This window comes from Heterodontus francisci, chromosome 4, assembly GCF_036365525.1.
Source record: "Heterodontus francisci isolate sHetFra1 chromosome 4, sHetFra1.hap1, whole genome shotgun sequence".
Lineage (NCBI taxonomy): Eukaryota > Metazoa > Chordata > Chondrichthyes > Heterodontiformes > Heterodontidae > Heterodontus > Heterodontus francisci.
Window position 1 is genome coordinate 76,798,287 of NC_090374.1, and position 18,482 is coordinate 76,816,768.

The following is an 18,482-nucleotide window of genomic DNA, read 5'->3' on the forward strand; positions in this document are numbered from 1 at the left end:
TTTATGTGTATATCAAATTAATTTGTGAGGAATTCCAGTACAAGGAAGAATATTTTTTAAATATTGACAGCCAGCTGCTGCACAATTCTAGAGACTATCGCCAGTGCCTGCACATTGACGTGATGCTCAGCAAACATCATTCAAAAACAGGACCCAAGATATCTGGGTCCAAGGCGCTTCAGCTGAGGATGAATATCTCCTGCCCTTCCAGTTAGTAATGTCTTCCTCATCTTTGTTTTTGTCGCAAAGACTGATTGTTCTAAACTACAAATTTCTATTAAAGCTCTTATGTGTTCAATAACTATCTTATATTCTCCACATTAATACAATTCATAAGTGGATTTGGTGAGCGAAAGACTGTAACAGAAAAAACAGTCTTTGTTTTGAACCTAACTTGGAACTCTGAAATAAAAAGAGAAAGTGCTGGAAATACTCAGCAGGTCTGGCAGCACCAATGGAGAGGGAAAAACAGTTGACGTGAGGAATGACCACCATTCATTCCTTGTGGAGACGATGTCCCATCTTCACATTGAAGATGTCCATCATCATGTTGTGTGGCACTACCACCATGCGAAATGAGATAGATTTCAAACAGATCTAGCAATTCAAAACTGGGCATCCATAAGGCCATCAGCAGCAGCAGAATTGTATTCAACCACAATCTGTAACCTCATGGCCCAGCATATCCCCCACTCTACCATTACCATCAAGGCAGGGGACCAACCCTGGTTCAATGAAGAGTGCAGGAGGGCAGGAGAAGCACCAGGCATACCTAAAAATGAGGTGTCAGCCTGGTGAAGCTATACACAGGAATACTTGCATGCCAAACAGTGGAAGCAGCATGCAATAGACAAGCTAAGTGATCCCATAACCAACGGATCAGATCTAAGCTCTACAGTCCTGTCGCATCCAGTTGTGAATGGTGGTGGACAATTAAACAGCTAACAAGAGGAGGAAGCTCCACAAATATCCCCATCCTCAATGATGGGGGAGCCCAGCACATCGGTGCAAAAGACAAAGCTGTAGCACTTGCATCCATCTTCAGGCAGAAAGCCGAGTGGGTGATCCATCTCGGCCTCCTCCTGAGGTCCCCAGCATCACAGATGCCAGTCTTCAGCCAATTCAATTCACTCCACATGATATCAAGAAATGGCTGAAGGCATTGATTACTGCAAAGGCTATGGGCCCTGACAACATTCCGCCAATAGTATTGAAGACTTGTGCTACAGAACTAGCCGCACCCCTAGCCAAGCTGTTTCAGTACAGCTACAACACTGGTAACTACCCAGCAATGTGGAAAATTGCCCAAATCTGTCCTGTACACAAAAAGCAGGACAAATCCAATCCGGCTAATTACCGCCCTATCAGTCTACTCTCAATGATCTGCAAAGTGATGGCAGGGGTCGTCGACAGTGCTATCAAGCGGCACTTATTCAGCAATAACCTGCTCAGTTTGGATTCTGCGAGGGCCACTCAGCTCTTGACCTCATTATGGCCTTGGCCCAAACATAGACAAAAGAGCTGAACTCCAGAGGTGAGGTGAGAGTGACTGCCCTTGCAACATTTGACCGGTTATGGCATCAAGGAGCTCGAGCAAAACTGCAGTCAATGGGAATCAGGGAAAATTCTCTGCTGGTTGGAGTCATACCTAGCACAAAGGAAGATGGTTGTAGCTGTTGGAGGTCAATCATCTCAGTTCCAGGATATCACTGCAGCTGTTCTTCAGGGTAGTGTCCTAGGCAGGACCATCTTCAGCTGCTTCATCAATGACCTACCCTCCATCATAAGGTCAGATGTGGGGGATGATTGTACAATGTTCAGCACCATTCCTCAGATACTGAAGCAGCCCATGTCCAGATGCAGCAAGACCTGGACAATATCCAGGCCTGGGCTGATGAGTGGCAAGTAACATTCGCACTACACAAGTGTCAGACAATGACCATTTCCAACAAGAGAGAATCTAACCATCTCCCCTTCATATTCAATGGCATTACCATTGCTGAATCCCCCACTGTCAACATCCTGGTGGGTTACCATTGACCAGAAACTGAACTGGATCAGCCACATAAATACTCTGGCTACAAGAACAGGTCAGGGGTTGGGAATTCTGCTACAAGTAACTCACCTCCTGACTCCCCAAAGCCTGTCCACTATCTACAAGTGTGATGGAATATTCTCCACTTGCTTGGATGGGTGCTGCTCCAACAACACTGAAGAGGCTCGACACCATCCAGGACAAAGCAGCCCGCTTGATTGGTACACCATCCACAACCTTCAACATACACTCCCTTTACCACTGATGCACAGTGGCAGCAGTGTGCACCATCTACAAGATGCACTGCAGCAACTCACCAAGGCTCCTTTGACAGCACCTTCCAAACCCGCGACCTCTATCACCTATAAGGACAAGGGCAGCAGATGCATGGGAACACCACCACCTGCAAGTTCTCCTCCAAGCCACACACCATCCTGACTTGGAACTATATCACTGTTCCTTCATTGTTGCTGGGTCAAAATGCAAGAACTCCCTAACAGCACTGTTGGTGTACCTACACCCCAAGGACTGCAGTGGTTCAAGAAGGCAGCTCACCATCACTTTCTCTGGGGAAATTGGGAATGAGAAATAAATGCTGGCATAGCCAGCGGCGCCCACATCCCATGAACGAATAAAAAACTCCACTGCGATTCATTGTTCTAAAACTGAAAGCACTGATTTTCGCTGGTTGTAGAAACTGCACAAAGTAATAAATTAATGATCAAAGGTTCATGGCAAATTAAAACTAATTTCACTGTATCAAATGTATTATATTTCATTCTTATATCTATTGCTCTCATTCAGGGTTAACTATTCAAATGCTGAAGAACTAGACAATGGAGTAGACATTAGAATGACACTAGAAACCCCTCCACTGTATCAAAAATAACTTGGTGTACAGGAAATTCTAAGATTCTACAATATTGATCTCCAATTACTGATAAAAGTAAATTGATTTTACAGGGTAAACAACAAAAGCAGCAGATGAGCCAATGATCACGCAGATTGAATCTCAACAATGTTAATGGTGAATACACCTTTATTTTCACACTTAGGAAATTCATTGCTCACACATAAAATCTGAAGAAATCATCTTCCATAAGAAAGAAAAAGACTTGCATTTATACAGCATTTTTCATGACTTCAGGGTGCCCCAGAGCACCTTATAACCAATTAAGTACTTTTGAAGTGTAGTAACTGTTGTAATGTAGGAAACACAGTGACCAATTTGCACAAAGCAAGGTCCCACAAACATCAAAGTGATAATGACTAAATTACCTATTTTAGTGATGTTGGTTGAGTGATAAATGTTGTTCTGGACACTGGGGAGAACTGATATGCCCTTCTTTGAAACAGCGCCATGTGATCTTTTACGTCCACCTGAGAGGGCAGATGGAGCCTCGGTTTAACATGTCATCCAAATGACAGCACCTCTGCCAATGCAGCACTCCCTCGGTATTTCATTGGGAGTGTCTGCCTGGATTATTTGCTCTGGCTCTTGTAGTGGCACCTCTGACTCAGAGGTGAGAGAATGCTATCAACTGAGCCACAGCTGTCACAATATACAGTCACTTACTACTCGGGTTGTACTGTGGGCTGGCCATACAGGAAAACGGGAGATTTGCCGAGTGTCTTCATAAATGGTTACATGCCAACTGCTGTATCTAGAGGCAATCCACACCTACTCAATGGCACATTAATTTGAACCTCATATTATTACAGTATGGACAACACCTGACACTGCGTATCACAAGTGTATCGATTTTGGTAGAGGCACTTTGAATGGCTTGTTACTCTGCTTATTCACAGGCCAATTACATTTGGAAAACATTGGGGATAATTTTCCAAGTGCACACTGATGGCGGGTTAGATTCCATATCAACCAGCCACACGTAAAATTACTCCCATTATGTGCCTAGTTTAACTACTGTCTCCATCACTTGCATAATCTAAAGTTTAATTCTAACACATTGCTCACAATGTTGTATTCAAAAATACCACCTTAAGTAAACCAAACTGAACAAGATAACAAACACCATGATCCATGATTTATAAGCCTGTTTGTGTGGTATAACTCATCCTCACCCTCAGGGAGAGAAGTTAGAGTAATGGTGAATGGCTGTTTTTCTGATTGGAGGGAAGTATGTAGTGGGTTACACCCAGGGGTTATTATTGGGATCATTGCTTTTCTTGTTATATATAAATGATCTGGACTTGGGTATAGGGAGTACAATTTTGAAGTTTGCAGATAATATAAAACTTGGCGATGTAGTAAACAGTGAAGAGGATAGTTGCAGACTTGAGGAGGATATAGATAGACTGGTAAAATGGGCAGACGCATGGCAGATGCAATTTAACGCAAGTGAGCCTGAAGTGATGCACTTTGGGATAAACAACATGGAGCTGCAGTATAATTCAAATGGTACTATTTTGAGGTCAGTGCATATTCACAAATTTTTGAAGGTGGCAGTGCAGGTTGACAAGGTGGTTAAGCATATGTGAAAATTGGCTTTGTAAATAAGGCACTGAATACAAAAACAAGGAAGTCATACTCAACATTTACAAATTACTGGTTAGGCCTCAGCTGAAGTATTGTGCACAATTCTGAGCACCACACTTTAAGAAGGAGGCCAACACCTTGGAGAGGGTGCAGTGGAGGTTTACCAGGATGATACCAAGGATAAGGAATTTCAGTTATGTGAAGCAACTGCAGAAGCTGTATTTGTTCTCCTTGGAGCAGAAAAGACTAAGGAGAGACCTAAAAGAGGTATTTAAAATTATGAAAGGTTTTGATACATCAAGTAGGGAAAAACTGCTTCCTCTGACAAGTGGGTCAGTAACCAAAGATTTAGAATAATTAGCAAATAAACTAGAGGGAAAATGAGGAGAACTGTTTTCACACTGAGGATTGTTATGATCCAGAAAGCATTGCCTGAAAGAATGTTGGAAGTAGTTTCCATTAGGAGCTTTCAAAAGGCAATTGGACATGTACCTGAAAAGGACAAATTTCCATGGTTATGGAGAAAAAGCTGGATTAAATTGGACAGCTCTTTTAAATAGCCAGCACAGAAATGATGGGCCAAATGGTGGCCTCCTATGCTGTAAGATTCTATGATTCTACCTGTGCAGACAGACCGTAAATTAGTTTTAGCAAATCCACATTTATAATCAATGGAGTTGGAAATCAGACAGAAATCCAGATGCACCAGATCCTGATCTTATGTATGGTTTTCTGTCAGACCTTGGATGGGGCAAAACCTCCACAAAGCTGTTTCAAGGCCAGTGATATCAGAGGGAGCAGTTTTTCCTGGAAAATTCCCTGGGTCAGTGGTAGAGTTCCCTGGCAGGCTTGATGCCAGCTTAACTGACTACATTTTAGACCTATGCATTTTCAGGACCAATGTGTTTACAGACTAACTGAGGTGAAATAAATGGAAAAGTAAGTAGGACAAAGTGTGTTAAAAGTAAGAAGGACAGAGTGTGTTAAAAATTTTGCCAGTTCATTATTACCTGTTTTGTGCTACCATTGAAGACCAATTTCAGCCCTGCTAAAACTAATCACAGAGGATATTACTGGGAATTGTTTGAGGAATTTAAAAATTTATCATTCCTTCATGCCTATGAGCAATTTTATTATTACACAAACAGATGCAGGAGTGCTCTATTCCTCACTTTTTGGTTTTGTCATAACCTGTATTGTCTTAGCAGTATATTGTGATGAGACAGCATTTTCACAAATGGTTTGTTTAACTGCAAAGAATTAATATATTCCTTCAGTAAAGCAAAGTTAATGGCTGCTTCTTAGATGGGCATATTGGTAAGCTTGCAGGTGGAATATTTGTGCCATTAAACACCTCAGGCCTGACTTTAAAGCCCCTCCACCACTAGGAACATTGGCTGAGGGGCAATGAAGATCGATATGGAGGAGGGCTACCACCGACCCCGACGGCAGCAGGCCCATACCAATCTCGGAGGTGAGGTCTCGTCCCCGCCGCTCAGCAATGGGACCCACGTTAAAATATGTTAATTGCTACTTACCACGCAGGCTCCAGCAATTCTGCCAGCACGTTGCAATAATCTTTATTCTGGCGGCTGACAATGCTGCGCCTTCAAATCCCCGTTCGGGGAAACGTGGCGCGACATCTGTGGGGAGGGGGAGAGTGGGGTTAAAATGCCTCATATTGATCGGGGGGGGGGGGGGTGATGGGAAGGGGTAAAGGACAAAGGTGATGAACTTTGGAGGGGGTGGTTGCGGGAGGTCAGATTTTCAATATCTGTATTCTGGGGGGGGAAAAGGGCAGGAATGTAGTGATGCCATTTGGTGGGAGAATGCATAGGAAGACGTCCATTAATTTTTAAATCTTTTAAGTAACTGGTCCTTTAAAAATTTAAAAGCTCATTTCGGGCTGCAAGCCCTTTAAAAATGGCGCCGTCACTTGAGCATTGACGCCGGACGCTGTTGTCGGCGTCGGCTCCTGCCCCCTCCACATGATTGGGGGGGGAGGGGTTATCGCGGCCATGCAAATGAACTGCCGCGTTTGAAATCGTGGCGGCTTTGCAACGTGGTCCCCATGCATGGGGGCTGCATTTTTATTTACGCCCGACGCCTATTTCAGCAGCATAGTCTTAAAATGCAGCCCCTCATTTAGCCATTCCCGGTATTCCATTCATGAGACTGTGTCACTTCAAACTGACAATTACAGAACTAAGGTCAGAAATTGATTGTATCGAGGAAGGGGCAGTTGCAATTTTGGGCAGTAACCAGGTTTCTGATCGATCAATAACTAACAGGTAAACTGTACTTTGCGAGGCAAGCACGTCTAATGCCTGCTCCCTAAATGCTGCAGAATGCTTCAGCTGTCTTAGTAGGACGCATGCATTGGCTGCCCCTACTATGCAATTTACTATTAGGATTTGGGAGAGAGCATCAGTGGGTGAAAACCTGGCCTTGCCGCATGAATGCCAAAAAGCACCACAGCATTTCCAGGCTCTGATCTCAGGCACTTTAAAGCAGCACAGATATTATTCTGATATCAATGCTCTGATTTGACTCTCCTGGGCAAAACTGAAAACCAAAATAGGTTAGCGATCAATAAATTAAAGGGAAATCAATGGTATTTTTTCCACCTCATGACTGCTGTTAGATGCAAGCATGCACCTGTATAGGGAATGCAACCTTTCTCATAGAGAGATACAGCACTGAAACAGGCCTTTCGGCCCACCAAGTCTGTGCCAACCAACAACCACCCATTTATACTAATCCTACATTAATCCCATATTCCCTAACACATCCCCACTACTCTCCTATCACCTACCTACACTAGGGGCAATTTATAATTGCCAATTTACCTATCAACCTGCAAGTCTTTGGCTGTGGGAGGAAACCAGAGCACCCAGTGGAAACCCACATGGTCACAGGGAGAACTTGCAAACTCCGCACAGGCAGTACCCAGAACCGAACCTGGGTCACTGGAACTGTGAGGCTACAATGCTAACCACTACGCCACTCATTTTGTTTTCATTCTTAACTTTACAGTCAAGTGAGCAGTATTCTACTGTGGAGACATGATTGCTGAATCAGTGGAAAAGCAAGGTAACTGTTCCCATATTTAATTCCAGAAACCAGCTCCTGCCGTCTGACAGCATATTTATATGAGTATATGGTGCTTTCAGTCTTATGGATCTGGGGACATTTATACAATGCAATGCAGCCAAGTCAGGGAGATCTATACATCTCCAATCAGCAGCCCTCCCATAAAATAAAAGTGCCAAAATTCTTAAGCCACTTTTTGTTTCTCAAATTCAATTAGGAAATTCACTTAAGCTTCATTTGGCCTGGTAGCTCTGATAATAAGAATACCTGGTTCACACTCAGTGAGGCATTTGAGTTCACTTTTTCTGTCACATGAGATTACTCAGCACTGTTTGGGAGTAGGCTTTTACCAGTTGCTGTCTGGAAAGTTAGATGCATGTGTTTCAGACTGCTCCATCCCAGAAGAAGAAAATACTGGCAGTGTCCTGTTACCCCAATGCAAACACAGCCATTACCTCAGGCTTGGGTAGTAATGTGGAACAATGAGAAGCTTAGACACACCTAGCTGAAGGAAATGAGACACTAGATACGTTCTCTTCTGACTTGAAGTACAGAAAGGAACAATGAGTTACACTGCAGTTAGAACATCAAATCAGTGACATATACAACGTGGCCAGCATTGAAAACATAAATGATTTCTCTATTTAAATAAAGCTGCTGAGCTTAGATCGGTAATATAAAAGCAAAATACTGCGGATGCTGGAAATCTGAAACAAAAACAAGAAATGCTGGAATCACTCAGCAGGTCTGGCAGCATCTGTGGAAAGAGAAGCAGAGTTGACGTTTCGGGTCAGTGACCCTACTTCTTCTTAGATCGGTGCTGTTATTCACAAAATTACGGTGGGAGCATTTTCAACTCTATTTCAGATTCTAGCTTTACAAAAGGGCAAGGCTTATTTTGCTTATTGCCAAAATCACAGGTAACTCTGATAGGCACCTCCGTGATCTGTCCCACTGTGAAATGGGTTTCTGCCCATCCAGTTGTCAATCATAGACAGTTCCAGCCAACCAATGATCTACCCTTTCTTAAAGAAACCCACAAATGATTGTCAATTCAAATTTCCTATGCTGAGAAGAGAGTCCACCCTTGAATGTGGGAGGAGGTTCTAAGTCCCTGACCATGCGAATGACACTTTGGACCATTCAATGTCATAAGGGGCCATCTTTTCACAGCAGCATGAATTGTTTGAGATTGTACATAATTACTCCCTCGATAACTAACATTTAAAGCATAAAATATACATAATTATGTGCATACAACTGTTTTAAACACACAGCAACTGTGAAGCATTATCCTTCAAAAGAATCACCAATCACATTTATCTTGTACTTTTGGTACCTCAGTACAAGACTTTTTAAAAAAGTGTTTTGTTGGAGAAGTTGCCAGTGGAAGAGGTGAGGGGAGGTTTTAAACAGGAGATGCTCTTTAAGGATAACTGCTGTTGAAATTTTTATTTTATTTGGGGGAGTTATTTCAAAGCAAATTATTATGTTCTTAAGAATGAAGTTTGCTGCTAAAGTTATACTGTGGAATTTTAAACTAGAATTATTCCAGAATCTAGGAAAAACTTCTTCAAAAGTCCTGAACTGTGGAATTTTTGTGGGCCATGTTTTTTCAGTGGCTGCAACAAAAACAAAAGCGCACTTTAAGAATTTATCATCACAACTCTTGTGCTACCTGCCTGAATATTTGCCCTGCAGAAGATAAAATAACTGCTATGGTGTACAAAATGCGACACCATGGGCTTCGTATAGCACTTTTTAATTATTTTTCTTTTAGTCCAGATTTGATGAGTGATGATGATGTTCCTAGATCACCAATTGTATCACTACACATTGAATTTCAAACCTGGTATATATCATTTTACCTGAATGATGATATAAATTTAAGATAGCATGTTTGCAGACTTTTAGAAAACTCTATATGAGGGAACAGTCTCTTTTGAAGGGAGTTCTTTGGAGTTAGGATGCAGGATGATGGTCATTGAATTAACCAACGGAATTTAAATTCTCCAACCATATACTGATCGTTACAAAATTCTTATCCATCCAGCGGATGTTCTCCTCAATTGTTTCAATTGCTTGTTGGACGCATCGGAGCTGTGAACCATTATCATTCAAAGATTCAAAAAATCTTCGAACCTAGAAGACAGATTAATTGAGATTTTTCTCTTTTAGTGAAATTAAAGGATTAAAATAAAGAAGCTGGCTCACAAATGAGAATCAACTGTGCTCTGCAAACCACAAAGCAAGTTCCACCAAGTGCAGCACAAAACTATATCTCCTCCAAATCTATATCACACAAAAATAAATTACACAAAAATATACATTCTACATTTCAGCAATGTTGTATTTTGTGATATGTTCCAATAGTTACATATTCCTATCATCAGCTAAAAACTGCGCTGCTGCATGAGAGCAGGGAAAGAGGAAGGGAGATTAAATGAGAAAAATAGCTAAGCATCATCACACTACCTTCGAGTAGGAGCCCTGGAGTTCCCCTAGTGAAAGCACAAAGCCTCAAGGACAAAGTGATCATAAATCTGCTTTCTGGTCAATGCTAAGTTAGCTGACCACAGCTAAGGCAGTAGTAGGACTGCTCACATTTGGCCTCAGAAATCCCCAGCTAGCGAGGAACAAACCAGCAACCCTGCCAGACAGCAGAGTGGGTGTACACACACATGTATGTGCACAAGTCCGCCATCAGAACGGGAACCGGGTGCAAGGCATATTGGGGTAGGAGCGGCAGACCACCAGACAATTAAGACTAATGAGCTGTGACACCCGACCAATTGCGTGGTCAGGGTTGGGCCCGGAGGTGGGAAGCACAGTGTCAGCTGATGCCTCGGTAATTGCTGGGGACATTTTTAAAGGGCTGCCAGGCCTGCAGTGAACTCTGCATTTGGAAGGCCTGAAGGAGGAGGTCATGTTTAGAAATGGCTGAGAGGAGACCCAGTATGGCACCACGCTTCCCTGATGCCTTCCTCCAGGTGCTCCTATAGACTGCCAAGGAGAGGAGGGACATCTCGTTGCCAAGGGATGGGAGGATAAGATCTGCGAGTCAAATGAAGCAGGCATCGCTGCAGATTAAGGAGGAGGTCAGCAGCTGTGGAGTTACACCGTGCATGTGGATAAGTGCTGCAAGCAGCTCAACGACCTCATCTGGGCTGCGAAACAGAGTATCATTTAATGCCTTTATCCTCTTGGACCTTGCATCTGGTGAAACAGGACGGAGTGTTGGGAGGAGAGGGATCAACGCCTTCGATGTGGACAAAGCGTCAGGAGTTGCAAGATGACTGACAGCAGCATGTCACGGTGGGACTCTGTCATAGTGGAATCTCACGAGATCCCTGGGAAGGGAACACATGCAGGAGGCATTTGTGTGCCCCTATCAGTGGCAACTGGACTGCCAGCAGCCTATGTGTTGGGATTAATGTCATTCGCGGTCCAACATCCCGTCTGCAGGAGAGGATAGCACATAATCGGTGGGAGCGGGCCAAGACCGGAGGTGGGCTGCCTATGCTGCATGTTCTCACACCAATGGAGGAGGAGGCCGTGGAGCTGATTGGACCACAGGATGGCCAGTGCATCGCGGACAGAGAAACAGGGGCACCTTTCCAAGACAGTGAATAAGGTTTCCATAGGGCCCAAGCTGCATCTGCAGTGATGGAGCACAACTGCTCATCAGGCATCCAGTGCCCATTGGGGTCTGCATTGTTGGGGTGTATGTGGAGGGAGGGCAGACCCTTGACTGTACATGTCTCTGTTCTTTCATGCAGGTCAAGCAGTGCCAAATCAGCGAACAGCCGAATCTGCACAGATCCTGCCACCTCGGTGGGGGAGGAAGGAGCCTCAGAGGGTCCATCGGCACCTCATACTACTGCAACCTCCACCAGCATAAATACTTGCACCTTGGTGGGACTGCACGTGAATTTAGATCTGGGTACACAATCTGGTGAGCACAGCACACATGCACCCCAGCAGCTGATGGAGGCTGTAACAGCCCAGGCCTCGGACAGTCGGAGGACGGTGGGAGGCCAGGCCCAGGCCCAGGCCCAGGCCCATGCTGAGCCCCATACTCATGACTTGCCTCTGGTGTCGGCAGCATCAAGGGAAATGCTGCAGCTGCAGTGAAAGGTGCGGCAACATCTGGCAGAGTTACCTGAGGCAATGTGTGCTCAAGCGTGGATGATGGAGGAGTACATCCAGGCCTTGACCTCAACACTGTCTCTAACTGGTGCTCGAGTGGTGTCCACCATTGAGAGATTGGGGGTTCTGATGGACAGCCACATCCAGCAGAGCACTCAGTGTTCACAGGATATTTGTACAGGTCTCCACACCCTCATCCTGACCATGGGGGCAAGGCAGCAGTGGCAAGGTGAAAGCGGGACAGGGACCTTGAGTCATCTCAAGGTCCTCTGCACTCTCAGGTCAGCAGGGAGGCCGAAGTCTGCCTTGATAGGGAGGAGGAGCGTCTGCCTCCTGCAGCTGGGGGCTCCTCTCAGGATGCTCCTGGTATGGGCAGCAGCTTTTCTGCCCCTCTGCCAATGTTGCCAATTCATCCAACATCCCTGCCGAAATAGGGTGGTACTGCTACTGTGCAGGAGGCCCACAGCATGCTGGGGCTTTGCAGGCCCAAGACATCCTGAGGACAGCCACCAAGGTCAGCCATAGACATAGGGCAGTAAGGTCAGCAGGCAGCCTCCTCCTCAGCTGACAGCGCAGGGGCAGCACCATGTAGGAGTTCGTGAAAGAGAATTAAGAAGTACACATAGAATCACGGGTGAGCATTTGCTTCGATGATAATGGCCATCTCCATTTTGAATGTCATTAAATTTTTACTGCTAGGCATGGATGCCATCCCTTTCTCTTCTTTCAAGGGCTTGACCCTTTGCTACATCCCAGCCTCTATGAAGATGCTGGAGGCGATCAAAGATGCTGCGAGGGGTCAACTCTGGAACCTCACCAGATATGCTCCACATAAATGCTCAATAAGCGAATGCATCCTTAAGGAAGGAAGGTGACAATATGGCTGCATAAAGGTGGGTCTTTATTGGTGAAAGTACAAGGGGCAGTATGGATCAAATGAAACACAAATGTATTAGGGCATCACGAGCCTCCCTTGCACGTCTCTCATGGCCACACTGCTGTAGCCCCTGGTGTCCTTCATCTGGCCTGGCTTGCCCATCTTTCTGCTCCACATCCTCATCATCCAAGGAGACAGTGTGCTCTTCACTTTCCTCATTGCTCATCGGCTCCCCACTCTGCAGGGCCAGGTTGTGCAGCACACAGCAGACTATGACAATATGTGAGACCCTCGCCAGGGCATACTGAAGAGCTCCACTGGACTGATCTTGGCACCTGAGTGTCACGTTCATTAGACCAATGGCCTGCTCTATGGTAGTTTGCAATGTCCTGTGGCAGGCGTTGTACTTCTCCTCTGTATGTGTGTGGGTTCCTCATAGGCGTCAGTAGCCATGTCCTCAGTGGGTAGCCCTGGTCTCCAAGGATCCATCCCTGAAGGCTGGAGGAAGGCCAGAAAAGTACTAGCACTGGGGACTGCCTCAAAATGTAGGCACTGAGGCAACTTCCTGGGAAGCGAGCACAGACCTTCAGGATCCGTTTACAGTGGTCGCAGACCAGTTTTACATTGAGGGTGTGGAAGCCCTTCCTGTTGATGAAGGCCGCTGGCTGGTGTTCCGGGGCCTTGATGACCACATGCATGCAGGTGATGGCACCATACATCTGGGGAATCCATCGATGGCCCCAAACCTGATGGCCCTCTCAGCTTGTGAGTTGGGATCCGTGCAGAAGCGCACATAGTCTCCAGCCCTCCTGAAGAGGGCATTGGTGACCTCCTTGCCACTGACTGTGAGATTCCACACAAGTCCCCAGTGGATCCCTGGAATGATCCGGTGGGGTAGAAGTTGAGCACCACGGTGACCTTCAGAGCCACTGGCATTGGATTCCCACTAGGTGCCCTGGGTTACAGCCCATCCTGCATCATGGCACAAAGATCAGTGACGGCCTCCCTGGAGAGGCGGAGTCTTCATTGGACTTCTACAGGCAGTTGAGCCTCGACCTGTACACGCTCTCTGGAGGGCACCTCCTTCTGTGTGGGGCAGCTCCCCTCTCTCTCCTCTCTGTCCCTCTGCAGCAAGGGAGCTGCTGAACACCCTCTTGTGTAGCGTCACTGCAGGTGCCTGGCCCTCCCTCAAGCTCTGCTGCACCTCGTCTTCAACAGAGTCCCCAAAGCCTGGATGAATAAGCCCCATGATAGGTGGCCTCTCCCTGTAAGGCAGTCCCTCCCTACCAGTGGCTCGCAATTGTTGCCCCCAATTGTGAGCTTTGCCCCAGTGTCACTTGCCTGTTGCCCTTCTTGTAGTTCAACTGCAGCTCAACCAATGTTCCCCTCACTCCTGACGTGCTGCGCACAGCCCTCCTTTCGTGGCCCTGCCACGCCCTGGATGATTTCCCTCCTGATGGCCTTCCCTTGCAGCCAGCCAACAACGTCCGCCTCCATGTCACCTCCTTGAAGGAGACGGGCCTCTGAAGCCCCATGAGACATGTGCGTTGTTTATAAAATTAAATCTGCTCCAAATAAATTGCATTCATTTGGCCTGTTAATTATCTTAATTACCAGCCTGCCGCATCGCCATCAGACTGCCACCCACCATGTTTGCTCCCATAGACAAAACTGGGATGGACATCATGATGTCAGACTTCCTGTCCGACGTGTCCCGTCCCAATTTTATATCCCTCCACGCCTCCGTACACGTCCACGTCATTGCCTTAAAATTCAGCCCACAGAAAGACAGAGATTCTCCTGACCCTTCGGTAAGATGCTGGAGATCTGCTATCATCCTTATGGAGACCTACAGCAGCAGGAGTCAGACCTTCAGGAAATGAGGCAAGTGGAAAATGACAAGAAAGGACTACGAACCGCAGTATGAACTTTGCATTGCTGGATAGTTACATTGTTTTTATATATGAAGTAAAGTTAGTCTGAGACAAGATAATAAAAAAAAACAACATGCATGCTGTTTTTGTTTACATAGAGTTGCCTTCTTAGGCAGTCCCTCGGGACTGAGGATGACTTCCTTCCACTCCAGTTTGATGGGTTCTGAGATGGCTGATAAGTCCAATGCGTGATCTGCAGACTCTGGTACATGAGGGGCAGCTGGTGCTTGAAGGGTCAGGTAGATGAGTAGTTTGGAGGTTTGTGTGCTTCTTCCCATGCCTCGATTTCACGTCCGCATATTCCTGACAAAGTCCCTCGAGGTTTACGATACCTTCCCGAATGAGCTTTCACCATCTAGGACGGTCATGAGCCAGGGACTACCACAAGTAGTTGGGATTTTTTGATCTCTTCAGGGATGCTTTGAGGATATCTCAGGAGGAGGACTCCATTGGAGTTTACTTTCCTGACTCCTTCCTTGCTAATCACCCTTTTCTAGATATTCGCATCCTTCCTGACTCTGACATTGACGTCTCTGAGGAGGATCAGTTTGTTATCTGCTGGGACTGGGGTGAGGGATTGCTCAATGCTAGTGTAGAATCCCTCCTTGGCCTTGTCTGCCTCAAGAGTAGGAGCGTATGCACTGATGACAGTGACATGCCAGTTTCTTGTTAGGGTGAGCTGAACAGTCATGAGGTATTTGCTTATCCCACAGGGGGAGTCGCTGAGGTGCCAAACAAGCTTGTTTTTGATGGCGAGGTCCAATCCGTGGAGGTGTCATTCCTCTTCTGGGAGACCCTTCCAGAAAAAGGTGTATCAGCTGCCTTGCTCCTTCTGTTGGCTCTCTCCTGCACATCGCATTTTACTTAGGGTGGCAATGTCAATGTCGAGGTGTCTGAGTTCCCGAGCTATGATGGTGATGTGGCGCTCAGGCCTGTCGCTGTTGGGGTTGTCCATGAGGATCCTCACGTTCCAGACTTCACGTTCCCAAACTTCATTTTGGCAAGTGGAAGATGCCTTTGTGTGTTTTTTTTTAACATGGGGTGGTTGTTGCACAGCAGCCACTACATGGCCTCAGCACAGCGGGGCCTTGATCCAATGGCAAGGGGGTTCCAAGTCAATTGGAGGTCAGGCTCTGCTGTGAGATATTAGCACAGTTTGTGTATGGTCATACACAGGCTCATATGTGATTGTGATGACAGAGGTTATTTACTTATCTCTTGCATGTCCTTCCATCCGCAGTACCCTCCCTTCTACACGTACCCAGCCCAACCCTCCCCCCACCACTCCTCTAGAGTTTCTCACCCTCCAAAAGGACCACAGTCCTCGCCCCAGTTGTATTCTACTATACAAAGACTTATCATTTATAACAAAAAGTAATGTAACTGGTATTTTGGATTTTTTGACAGATTACCTACCTCTTCAAGCTTAAGCCTTGTTGAATACTGAGATGTAATACCAGTCACAGTATATGCAATTGAAGGTGATCCAAGTTCAAACCTAAGGATTAAATGGAATAAATAATGACAGAATTCCGTGACAATATTGTTTATCGCTTACAAAAACCCTTAGAAAGGTCCACAATGTTTCAAGGTAAACAACAGTACATTTTCAATCCAACAATGTTATTTTATTCAAAAAGAGCAATCTTGGAGAGTAGAGTAGTTGGAGTCTGTTTCAGCATTTGTTTTTATGATTTCTTCCTCCATAGAATCCATGCCATGCCACATCCTCCCTCAAACAGGAGACTGGGCCATGGATTTAAGCCAACATCAGTCAGTTTTAGTTCCACCACTGCCACCTTCTGCCATCACTTTTCAAATGCTGGTGGACCCATTATTTTTCCAGATTTTGTAAATTTTATTTCCTCTTCCAACCAGAACAACGGGATAATTGAGACTGTAGTGCTTTCCACAGATGTGGTGAATGCCATCTTGCTAACGGGTTATTGCTATTCAAGTATATGAGGAGAAGCGGGGAAGGGGAACGAGATTAAAAAGGTAAAAAGAACTGCCATGGTTAACAGAATGGTGGAGCCAGATCTGGCACAGGCACACCTGGACAGTCTCTGCAGCAAAGAAGATTCATTTTCACCTTTTGAAAAGACACAGTATCCTGAGAGGCTCCACTCAAACAATAATAACCAAAAACAATTCCTGTTCGTTATGTGGCTACAATTTTCTTCTCTGTCTTCTTACACACACATATATATGTATACACCTACCTGTGTGTATATATGGTTCTCTGCTCTCTAGCTATGCAGGTTTTTTTAGTTATGTGTCTATCACTATGACTGAAAGTCCCTCCATTGCTCTCTGTTCTACTGTTAGCTAAAGTTGAGACTCATGGAATTGAAAGTAAATTATTCACCTGGTTAGGGCAGGAGACAGAGAGTAATTGATTGGCAGGATGTGACTAGTGGTGTCCACAAGGATCTGTGTTGAGGCCTCAACTATTAATCATATTTATAAAGGACTTAGATGATGGGATACAGAGCCACATATCCAAGTTTGCCAATGACACGAAGATGGATGGCATTGTAAGCAGTGTAGATGGAAGCATAAAGTTACAAAGAGATATTAATAGATTAAGTGAATGGACAAAACTGTGACAAATGGATTTCAATATAGGCAAGTATGAGATCATCTGTTTTGTACCTAAAAAGGATAGATCAGAATACTTTCTACTTGGTGAAAAGCTAGAAACAGTGGCGGTCCAAAGACACCTAAGGGTTCATGTATATAAATTGTTAAAATGTCATGGAAAGGTATAGAACATAATCAAAAAGGCTAATGGAATGCTGGCCTTTATATCTAGAGGGCTAGAATACTAGGGAGTAGAAGTCCTGCTATATAAAGCCCTGGTTAGACCCGACCTGGAGAACTGGGAGCAGGTCTGGGCACTGCACCTTACGAAGGATATATTGACCTTGAAGGGAGTGCAGTGTAGATTTACTAGAATGATTCCTGGACTCCAAATGTTAAATTATGAGGAGAGATTACAGAAACTAGGATTATATTCCCTGAAATTTAGATGGTTAGAGAGTAATTTGATCCATGTTTTCAACATATTAAGGGTAACAGATAGGGTAGATTAGGAAAAGCTATTTCCATGGTTGGGGAGTCTAGGACTAGGGGCCATAGCCTAAAGGTTAGAGCCAAGCCTTTCAGGAATGAAGTTAGGAAACATGATTACACACAAAGGTGGAAGAAGTTAGGAACTTTTTGTTTCCACAAATGGCAGTTGATGCTCAGTCAATTGTCAATTTTAATTCAGAGATTGATAGATTTTTGTTAACCAAAGGTATTAAGGGATATGGGGCAAATGCGGAATGAGGTTACAGATCAGCCATGATCTCCTTGAATGGCAGAACAGGCTCAAGGGGTTAAATGGTCTACTCCTGTTCCTCAGCCATCTTGTCAATTATCTGAATTTATCTCTCTTCATCAATGAATTTCTCTCTGATTTGAATCAGAAGGTTGTGGGTGCATGCTCACTCCAGGGATATAAGCAGCTATTCCTAGCTGACACTTCAGTGCAGTACTGAGGGAGTGCTGCATAGTTACAGGTGCCATTTTTCAGATGAGATCTTAAACCTCGACCCTGTTTACCCTCTTAAGTTGATGTAAAAGATCCCATGGTACTTTTCAAAGAAGAGAAGGATAGTTCTTTGTTTAAACGTATCCACTCACAAGATGTGGCCATCGCTGGCAAGGCCAGCATTTATTGCCCATCTCTAATTGCCTTTGAAAAGATGGTGGTCAGCAACCTTCTTAAACCGCTGTAATCCATGTGGTGAAGGTACACCCAATTTGAACTAATAACTTTGCAACTTTGCCTTTTAAAGATCTGGCTCTAACCCATTTGTTATCTTCCAAGACAAAGTGCTTGAGAAG

General features: G+C 45.0%; 1 protein-coding gene across 4 annotated transcripts in view; it reads right to left on the bottom strand.

The window, feature by feature from the left end:
* Positions 1 to 3,051: 3,051 nt before the first annotated feature.
* Positions 3,052 to 18,482, bottom strand: part of LOC137369100 (endoplasmic reticulum aminopeptidase 1-like) — a 171,501-nt gene continuing 156,070 nt past the window's right edge. For all 4 annotated transcript variants that reach the window (XM_068029747.1, XM_068029748.1, XM_068029749.1 and 1 more), the window contains exons 18-19: positions 16,005 to 16,086; positions 3,052 to 9,770 (exon numbers count right to left, since the gene is read on the bottom strand). In XM_068029747.1, the coding sequence (XP_067885848.1) occupies positions 9,618 to 9,770; positions 16,005 to 16,086 (235 nt within the window). In that variant the 3' untranslated portion in view covers positions 3,052 to 9,617. The remainder of the gene's footprint in view (positions 9,771 to 16,004; positions 16,087 to 18,482) is intronic.